The sequence below is a fragment of the Somniosus microcephalus genome, chromosome 29 (genome assembly GCF_052327205.1).
Source record: "Somniosus microcephalus isolate GS21.2 chromosome 29, FLI_Smic_1.0, whole genome shotgun sequence".
Lineage (NCBI taxonomy): Eukaryota > Metazoa > Chordata > Chondrichthyes > Squaliformes > Somniosidae > Somniosus > Somniosus microcephalus.
Genome location: NC_141015.1, coordinates 24,218,733 through 24,228,511, shown reverse-complemented (window position 1 = coordinate 24,228,511; position 9,779 = coordinate 24,218,733). Strand labels below are relative to the sequence as shown.

The 9,779-nt window shown below is 43.5% G+C and overlaps 1 protein-coding gene across 1 annotated transcript; it reads left to right on the top strand.

The window, feature by feature from the left end:
• LOC147098550 (bone morphogenetic protein 2-like) lies at positions 1 to 7,275 on the top strand. The gene is made up of 5 exons (XM_085970387.1): positions 1 to 2,196; positions 2,705 to 2,832; positions 2,973 to 3,083; positions 3,621 to 3,825; positions 5,939 to 7,275. Exons 1-5 carry the CDS (start codon positions 1,902 to 1,904, stop codon positions 6,388 to 6,390), a joined length of 1,191 nt encoding a protein of 396 aa, XP_085826513.1. The 5' UTR covers positions 1 to 1,901; the 3' UTR covers positions 6,391 to 7,275.
• The last annotated feature ends 2,504 nt before the right edge of the window (positions 7,276 to 9,779 follow it).

Here is a 9,779-nt window from a genome sequence, read left to right as displayed (position 1 = left end):
GATGTAACTCCAAATGCTTCGCGGAAAAGTTGACAATTTGTCGTAGATCTCTCACTTTGACCCCTCATTATCCTTTCAACTATTTTTTTGGTCTCCCAGTTACCGCTATAATAAGCCACAATACTGTGAAAGTACAGCCGTGTGAATTTTTGCATTTAAACATATTTGTGTAAAGACAGGATAACATTTAGAACTGTTTTCTCTGCCGAAGGATGATGGATTCACTATCCAAGCTAAGAGTAATGGTGATCCCTTTGATTCCCCCAGATCTGTTTAAATAACGATTGAATGAATTGCCCTGAATGTAATCCAGGACTTTCAGCCGATCCTTTAAATCTGATCACCAAGAAATATTGATGAGGAGCTCGCTCAGTTTCATGTGTAAATTACTTCCTGATCAATGCAATTACTAGAAATGGAAACAGATTGGCAAACTGAAATGAAATTGCAGATTTTTTCTTCTAAAGCTAGATGGAAAGAAAGGAGACAAACATCAGGTTTTAATTTGCGTCAATGATCAGCCTCTTTCATTTGCTTTCTGGGCTGGCGGCTCACAGATAACACTACCAGTTTCCCTGGGAAACGAGATGAACAGAAATTAACCAGGGCATGTGTATCCCAACAGGAAAAGTGTCTCTAACAACCGCTGACAATTAAACCAGCCATTTACCTTCATCATTTTCCCCGTGTACAATTCGTGACAGATCCTGAGTGTAATAGCCTGCTATAACACTGCAATAGATTGCCCACCATAATCTGTGGCCTGGGTACAGTAAGACCGCTACAGTTTGAAAGACTGTTGCAAACACAATATTGAGCACATATCAATGCTGTAAAGGTCAGCACAAAGCTGGGTAATATTTTTGTGCATTTTTTTTAATGCAAAGTAATACCTCAACACAAAACGTGTGTTAAAAAGACACTGAAATGAGGCAAGGCTAAAATGCATGATTTCTCTTCTCCAGAAATGGAAGTCGTAACAAATTGCAAAAGGAACAGAAATCCATTCATTGCGCATTCAATTCAACACAGCTCCTTCTACAAAGGAACCTTATATTGCTTTTATATAGTGCAGTAATTCTGTAAATACTGCGTATTTATTTTGAAACTGGGGAAAGACCATATGCAGGAAAAGTAACACACAGGGTGCAATCTGGGACTTTGCTCCAAGTAAGTCTATTTAATTCACGTCTGTCCCAGTGTAGGCTAAAAATGTGATGCCGAGTTTTTAAAATAAGTTGGACAAGAAAATCAGTGTCTGTATTAATAGTTGGCTAACTTACCTTCTTATCAGAGCGACTGTTTAGTTCACAAAACGCAAACCTAAATCAACTGAACTGTGTGTCTTCTTGGCATGAATTAATTAATGCTAAGGACTTTAACGAAACGGGAGATTGATTTGAACAGTACAAGTAAAATATCAGAAGTAAAGGTCATTGTTTAAGTGGCTGCTGAGATTTTGCGAAATGAATTGTGCTTGATTAACACAACTTTTTTTTTAAAGATTTAAAAAAATGAAATTCTAATCTGGACGAATTCCCAATGCCGTTATGATATTTGTCTCCAACACGCACACTCAAAGTCCCTTAGTTAATCAATAATAATGTAATCCATTAACTGGGTTTATTCAAAGCTGGTGGAGTTCTTTATGCTTTGTTCATTTCTCCAATGTCGTCAAAATACTGAACAATTTGATTTACAACGCGCTGCTCCGTCTGTCTCCCTTTCAGCACCCGGACGCTTTATATGGAGCTGCCTGGTGTCGCTCGTGGTGTAATCTGGGGTGAGAACATTAAACACTGCTCTGAAGCTGGTGTGCGCGGTGATGTGTCTCAGAAAGGCTGGGGTACAGCACTCATCTCCGAATTCCCCACAACACCGGCCCAGGGCAAACCCCGAGGATGTTAGCGCGCTTTATTTGGCACTGGATCGCATTGCTCTCGCCGCTCTCGATTCTCTCCTTCGGGGTCCCGGTGGAGAAGGAGAGAGAAGCGTTCAAGGGTAAAGTCCTTTCGGAGGCGATCCAGAGGCTGCATGAGGTGTTTGAGATGGGAGAATCCTGGCAGAAAGCTGGTCCGCGCAGGAGACCACCCCAGTACATGCTGGATCTCTTCGACGCGGTTGCAGATGTCAATGGCATAACCAAGACTCCCGGGTTGTTGCGAGGAAACATCGTGCGAAGTTTCCAGGATAAAGGTTTGTAAAATACAAAAAAACCCACAATCGTTCAAGTTACTATTTCTCAACAGCAAATTCAGGCCCGTTTCATTAATAATTCCTGATTTAGAAAGTGAGTTAATCAGATTATGGAAATGACTTTAAAATGATTTGGGGGGTCTTTTTATTTCAGGGTAAATTGAAATATGGGTGAATAAAATACAGTGTGAGCCAAATATTACCAACTTAGTCAATAAAGCAGATCTTATGAAAAATGTGCACAACATTCATTTGAGATGTTTATCTTTTATTGGTGTAAGCGACTTGTGCAGATGTCGATGTCACACAGTGGGGCCCACTAGTTAGGTGCTGGGAGGATGTGTATCTGCGAGAGCAGTCCTTTCATGGTAAACATCTGGACATCAGTAGGTTCTCATGCAGCGTGACACTAAAGGCAGTTTTCAAATTAATTATCATCTGCAAGTGGGGTAAGGACAGAGACTGCCTCAGCTAGATGCACTGATACAATGTCCTTCCTTTCTTGTAGTTCATGGTGAACAGACCTACTTTTACTTCAATGTCACCTCAGTTGGAAGGGACGAGCAGCTCCTCAAAGCCGAACTGAGGCTCTTTAAGTTAAGAGAACATTCTCAACACGCTCCTTACTTGTGCAAGGTGAGCGCTTTGCCTCTTTGACTTTGTGTGTGGGGGGTGGGGGGGGGGGGGGGGGGTTAATCCAGCTCGGTTATAGATTGGCATCCGACGGTTTGTTCAAGCGACCGCTTCCAATGTCTGCGTTTATTTCCAATGGACAGGTCGATCTGTGCGAGTTACTGGACGGCAGTGGAGTTCGAGCCAGCCTGATTTCATCCAAAACCATCTCGCTGTACACCGAAGGATGGGAAGTATTCACCGTCACTCAGACTGTAAGTGCAGTGCATTGGGATCAGCAACATGTAGGGTTATGTTATGACCAACTTTCACTGTCGAAGTATGAATGAAATCACCACATACCACAGAATTCATTCTTTCCTGATAACCAGCGAAACACATGTCTCCTGCAAACATTGATCCAGCCTCATCTAGTCTATTAATACATTATTATATGTGCAATTATTATCCTATTTGAGTCACGGGGCGCGCAAGGTTAATACATTTTTTTAAAAATCCAATAATTTATTACTCTCCCTGCGCTCAATTTTATTTATCTCATTTTTAACACCGGTCTTTGCGTTTAGAATAAAAGGTTTGAGACAATCTGGCTCAATTAGCTCTGCGCCTTTTCAGGTGCAGTGGGCAGTATATGCAGCTGGTCTTGGAGGATCCCAAGTGTTGGTCTGCAGTCCAAAGGCCCAATCTTTGCACTGAGGATTTGGAGTGGGAAACATGTTTTCTGTAGCACTGTGCAGGGGCTTCGATAATTGTCACTGACAGACAGAGCTGATCTCCTTAACTTTCACCAGGTATGGAAGTGGGTTAGGAACAGTAGCTCGAACCATGGATTCATGATCGTCACCAGCATCCCGCCCGGAAACTCGCTGGAACTGGGCCCTGTCAGATTTGCGAAGAGTCGCGACCATCAGAACGATTCGCAGCCTTTCCTGGTGATCTTCACCGATGATAGAAGGCGAGGGGCCCTCGAGAACCCCATGGCACGTGTTTTACCAGGTGAAGGCACAGTTCAGTCATGGTGTAGTGCTGCGTATTTCATACTTGTGGATTATTAATCCATTCATTCTGTGACTAAAACATTCTCGATTAAAGCAAGTGGCAATTTACACAGGAGTTTTCCAAGTTCTTTTTGACCAGCTTTAAATGCCCCAGTTCAATTCTTTTTAACACCTCGACCAACTGCCGGCATTGAAGTTTTTGTTGGCAGAATTACGTTGAAATTAAAAATATTTGGGGGAGTGGCAAACAGTGATGATGATACCAATCGACTGCAACAGGACATAGGAAGGTTAGCAGAATGGGCAGACAAGTGGCAGATGGAATTTAATACAGAGAAGTGTGAGGTGATGCATTTTGGCAGAAAGAACAGGGAGAGGCAATATACATTAAATGGCACAGTTTTAAAGAGTGTGCAGGGACAGAGGGACCTGGGAGTTAATGTGCATAGGTCCCTGAAGGTGGCGGGACATATTGAGCGAGTGGTTAGCAAAGCATATGGGATCTTGGGCTTCATAAATAGAGGTATTGAGTACAAAAGTAGAGAAGTTATGCTGAACCTTTATAAAGCACTGGTTAGGCCACAACTGGAGTATTGTGTCCAGTTCTGGTCACCACACTTTAGGAAGGATGTGAAGGTACTTGAGAGGGTGCAGAGGAGATTTACCAGAATGGTTCCGGGGATGGGGGATCCTAGCTACAAGGACAGGTTGGAGAAGCTGGATTTGTTTTCATTAAAGCAAAGGAGGCTGAGGGGTGATTTGATAGAGGTGTACAAGATTATGACGGGTGTGGATAGGCTAGACGGGGAAAGGTGGTTCCCATTAGTTGATGGTACAAGGATAGATTTAAGATTTTGGGAAAGAGATACAGGAGGGATGTGAGGAAAAACTTTTTTATGCAGCGAGTGGTGAGGACCTGGAACTCGCTGCCGACGGAAGTGGTGGAAGCGGAGACACTCAATGTTTTCAAGGGGAGACTGGATAGGCACTTGAGGGAAATAAACTTGCAGGGCTACAGGGATAGAGCGGGGGAATGGGACTGACTGGGTTGCTCTACAGAGAGCTGGCATGGACTTAATGGGCTGAATGGCCTCCTTCTGTGTCATTATGACTCTATGACTCTATGATTTAGCTGTGATACAGTCACATTATTTTGTAGTAAACAGCTATTTACGTTTAAAATGGTAAAATGTTCATGGATAGTCCCAAACCCACTACCTCTACCACCTAGAAGGACAAGGGCAGCAGGAACACCACCACCTGCAAGTTTCCCTCCAAGTCACATGTTATTCTGACTTGGAAAATATATTGTCGCTGGGTCAAAATCCTGGCACTCTCTTCTTAACAGCACTGTGTGAGTACCATTGTGAGGCCGCTGTGTGAGTACCTGTGGTTCAGTGGGTAGCACCATCACCTCTGAGTCAGGAGGTTGTGGGTTCAAGTCCCACTCCAGAGACTTGAGCACAATAATCTAGGCTGACACTCCAGTGCAGTGCTGAGGGAGTGCTGCACTGTCGGAGGTGCCGTCTTTCGGATGAGACGTTAAACCGAGGCCCTGTCTGCCCTCTCAGGTGGACGTAAAGATTCCATGGCACTATTTCGAAGAAGAGCAGGGGAGTTATCCCCAGTGTCCTGGCCAATATTTATCCTTCAATCAACATCACTAAAACAGATTATCTGGTCATCATCACGTTGCTGTTTGTGGGAGCTTGCTGTGCACAAATTGGCTGCCGTATTCCCTACATTACAACTGTTCAAAAGGTACTTCATTGGCTGTAACGCACTTTGGGATGTCCGGTGGTCGCGAAAGGCGCTATAGAAATGCAAGTCTTTCTTTCCCCCACACGGACTGCAATAGTTTAAGAAGGCGGCTCACCACCACCTTCTCAACGGCAATTAGGGTTGGGTAATAAATACTGGCCTTGCCAGCGACGCCCACGTCCCATGAATGAACAAAGAAATGTTTAATACAGAGAGCTGTTAACATTAACCGTTGTCTATATATATACTGACTCATAGTTCAGAACCAGGATGAGTTGATCTCTGGTACTCCTAGTATTGTGTGTGATTTGGAGGTGTTGTAATAAAGCCAGTGGTTCTTATTTATTTAGAAGACAACACATTGCCAAAGGAGAAGGAGCCGACTGTTTCAGCATTACCGGGTGAAAATGCCATTCTTTCATCAGTCCAGCTGGCCCAAAGCAGAAGAATCCGAGCTCTTCCTGTCCTTCGGGCGGGCCGCCTCCTGCCCTGCCAGAAACACCCTCTGTACGTGGACTTCGAGCAGATCGGCTGGTCCACATGGATCATTTCTCCGAGAGGCTACAGCGCCTATTACTGCAAAGGGACCTGCCCATTCCCTTTGGGACAAGGCTTTCGGGCCACCAATCACGCCGCCGTACAGTCCATAGTCAATGCACTGAAACTTTCCAAAGAGGTGGGGACACCGTGCTGTGTCCCAGACACGTTACATTCCATAAACCTCCTCTATTTTGACGATGAGGAAAACGTCGTGCTGAAGCAGTACGACGACATGGTCGCTGTCAGCTGCGGGTGTCATTGACTGAGCGCTTGCTTCCCTTTCGCCATTCCGGGGGTCTGCAATATAGCAGCCATTGAACTAGTCGATAAAGTTGGCTTCATTTGGGTTGTTCTTTTGACAGGGAATGATATTGATGGGACGAGATTGTGTTGATGTTTTTAATGTCATTTTTACATACATAACTGCAGTGAGGACACCTCGAGCTTCATTCAGTGACTGCCTGAAACGCTATATAAATGCAACATCTTTTCCTTTCTGCCAAAGTGAAGTAAAATTATGTGCCAAGATATTGCACTATTAATTAGCTGAATACAACCACAATTTAATTTTATCATTACCCGTACACACATCTTAGTATTTATTGCTAATAATGAAATGGCTGAATATGTATTGTGTTTACTTCGTTGTCACATTTGTCATATGATAAATTAATACTTTATAACGTTAATTAACATACAGTATGTAACTTAATATTAATTATGCCGATATTACTGGCAAAGCATCTCTGCTGTAAAATTTGACCAGTGGTGACTGATTCTCATAAGGTATTTATCAAGTGTGTTAAGCAAAGGAAGTTAAACACTATCAGTGGTTCAGTCCAAGGACTGTGTGCAACAGTCAGGTATTCGTCCTGAACTCTAAGTTTGATTATTTTTTTAGAGAAAAAACAAAAAAAAGAACAAGTTAGAGAGCAGAGATATTTTGTATCACAATTAGCAATCTAGATAAAGTTACCAATTGTGTCTCGGGAATAATATATATATATATATATACATATATAGTTTGGTCTTTTATTTATATTTTCCCAAGACATATTGGCAAATATAGCTTTGTAAAGAGAAACCTGATAATTAAACCTGCAATATGTCTTTTGCTGCAGTATGATACAACCGAATAAATTATATAACAATTCTGAAGTTCGCTGTTGTAAAATGTGTACCAAAACTATCTTTACTGGACTTGTGGAAATTAAATGATCGCTAACGACAATGTATCGATGCATACAATACTACATTTCCGTATTACACCTGCAGAATTGTCACACCATCAACGCATAAATATTGCATACTTCCGTAGGGAACGAATTCGCTTGCTCGTTGCTCAGAGTTCATCACCAAACTATTCCCAGGCACAGTACAAAAAACCTGTTGCACTGTGCTGTTTCTCCTAGATACACGCAGATATATAGCCGGTGTGGATTTATTGGAAATAGCGATGTTGCTGAATGTTCACAGACGATTCTTGAGGTAATTACTTACTTTTGCAGCCCAGTTCTGACTTACATTTTAGCAATCTAACTCGCATATACTTACAATGTGTGTTGCGCTTTCTACTCAGTTTAAGCGAGTACCTGTTAAACGTGCAAGTATACAGAGCTGTTAAAACTAATACTGCTTTCAATTAATTTTTATTGCCGTCTCTTCTGTTAAGTGTCACCTAAGTTTATGATTTTGGTAATCTTGAATTTAGGAAATGCTTAACTATTCTCCACTAAGGATCATGCTTTGATTTAATATTAGTATCTATAAGCACATCCCAACACTTCAGTGAGGAATGAAAGTTCAGATGTATATAGGCTCCACACCTATTAAAAAGGCATGATGGTGTATGACCTAATGTTTTAACGCGGACTTGTGGGACCATGAACACAATCCGGGGCAGCTGGCCACACTACAAACTCAAGGGAATCAGAAAGTCAATTCCTGAGAGAACGTCAAATAAGCAACTCAACCAGAGATAACAATAATATTGCGGGTTGAGGATGTCAATTAACAACATGGCCTATGCAAGAAGGGGTTGCTGAACAGAAAGTAATAGATTGACGTTGTGGTAGAGATTACACCATATCTCGGGAGCCTACTGGCAACAAGGGCAGACGTCGATAACAAAGTCCAACACCACCTTCAGTGTGCCACTGCAGCCTTCGGTCGCCTGAGGAGGAGAGTGTTTGAAGACCAGGACCTCAAACACAGCACCAAGCTCATGGTCTACAGAGCAGTTGTGATACCCGCCCACCTGTATGCTTCAGAGACATGGACCATGTACAGCAGGCACCTCAAAGCACTGGAGAGGTACCACCAATGCTGCCTCCGCAAGATCCTGCAAATCCATTGGCAGGATAGGCGCACCAACGTCAGTGTTCTCGCTCAGGCCAACATCCCCAGCATCAAAGCTTTGACCACGCTCGATCAGCTCCGATGGACGGGCCCGATACGAGACTCCCAAAACAAGTGCTCTACTCAGAGCTCCGGCACAGCAAGAGAGTCCCAGGTGGGCAGAGGAAACGCTTCAAGGACACCCTCAAAGCCTCCTTGAAAAAGTGCAACATCCCCACCAACACCTGGGAATCCCTGGCCCAAGACCGCACAAAGTGGAGGAGAAGCATCCGTGAAGGCGCCGAACACCTCGAGTCTCTTTGCCGGGAGCAAGCGGAAGCCAAGCACAAACAGCGGAAGGAGCGCACGTCAACCCAAGCACCCCATCCACCCACCCCTTGAACCACCGTCTGCCCCACCTGTGGCAGAGACTGTAGGTCCCGCATTAGACTCATCAGTCACCTGAGAACTCATTTTTAGTGTGGAAGCAAGTCATCCTCGGTTCCGAGGGACTGCCTAAGAAGAAGAAGAGAAAAAGACATGATGGTGTATAACCTTATGTTTTAACGTGGACTTGTAGGACTATGAGCACAATCCGGGGCAGCTGGCCACACTACAAACTCAAGGGAATCAGAAAGTCAATTCCTGAGAGAACGTCAAATAAGCAACTCAACCAGAGATAACAGTTCCTTCTCCAGCAATAATATTGTCAATTAACAACATGGCCTATGCAAAAAGGGGTTGCTCTTGTGGACGGTGACTGATCAGAAAGTAAGAGATTGAAATAGAGTAAAATATCGAGCTCAACAATTTCAGATCATAACCTCGGCCCCTATTACTTTTTTACTTATAATTTTTTCCACCCCTTTGTTTTGGGTCTTCCTCTCCGCCCCCCCCCCACCCTTTCCTTTTGTTTCTCTCTCCCACCTGGCAGCTGTCTCCTATCCTGCCAGTACACTTCACACCTAATCTCAGCTGTCTTTTGTCTCCACTGGCCTATTACCATCTCGTCTGGTTTCGAATACCTTTTATTGTCTCTTTTACTTCTTTTGTTCGATCGCAGCCCTGCCTTCCATCTATTTTCTTTTCTTTCCAGTTTTGAAGAAGGGTTTCGACCCGAAACGTCAACTCAAATTTCTCTCCACGGATGTTGCCTGACCTGCTGAGTTTTTCCAGCAATTTCTGTTGTTATTTCAGTAATAGATTGACGTTGTGTTAGAGATTACACCAAGGGCACCTTGATCTTCTATTTGGACACTTCGGGTGAACTTCATGAACCAACATGCTTACTTTCCAGGAGAGAAAAAAGGCAGA

Coding starts and splice junctions, on each gene's coding strand:
- LOC147098550 (XM_085970387.1), top strand. CDS start 1,902: ATGTTAGCGCGCTTTATTTGGCACTGGATCGCATTGCTCTCGCCGCTC. Junction 2,833..2,972: donor ACGCTCCTTACTTGTGCAAG/GTGAGCGCTTTG, acceptor TCCAATGGACAG/GTCGATCTGTGCGAGTTACT. Junction 3,826..5,938: donor CATGGCACGTGTTTTACCAG/GTGAAGGCACAG, acceptor TTATTTATTTAG/AAGACAACACATTGCCAAAG.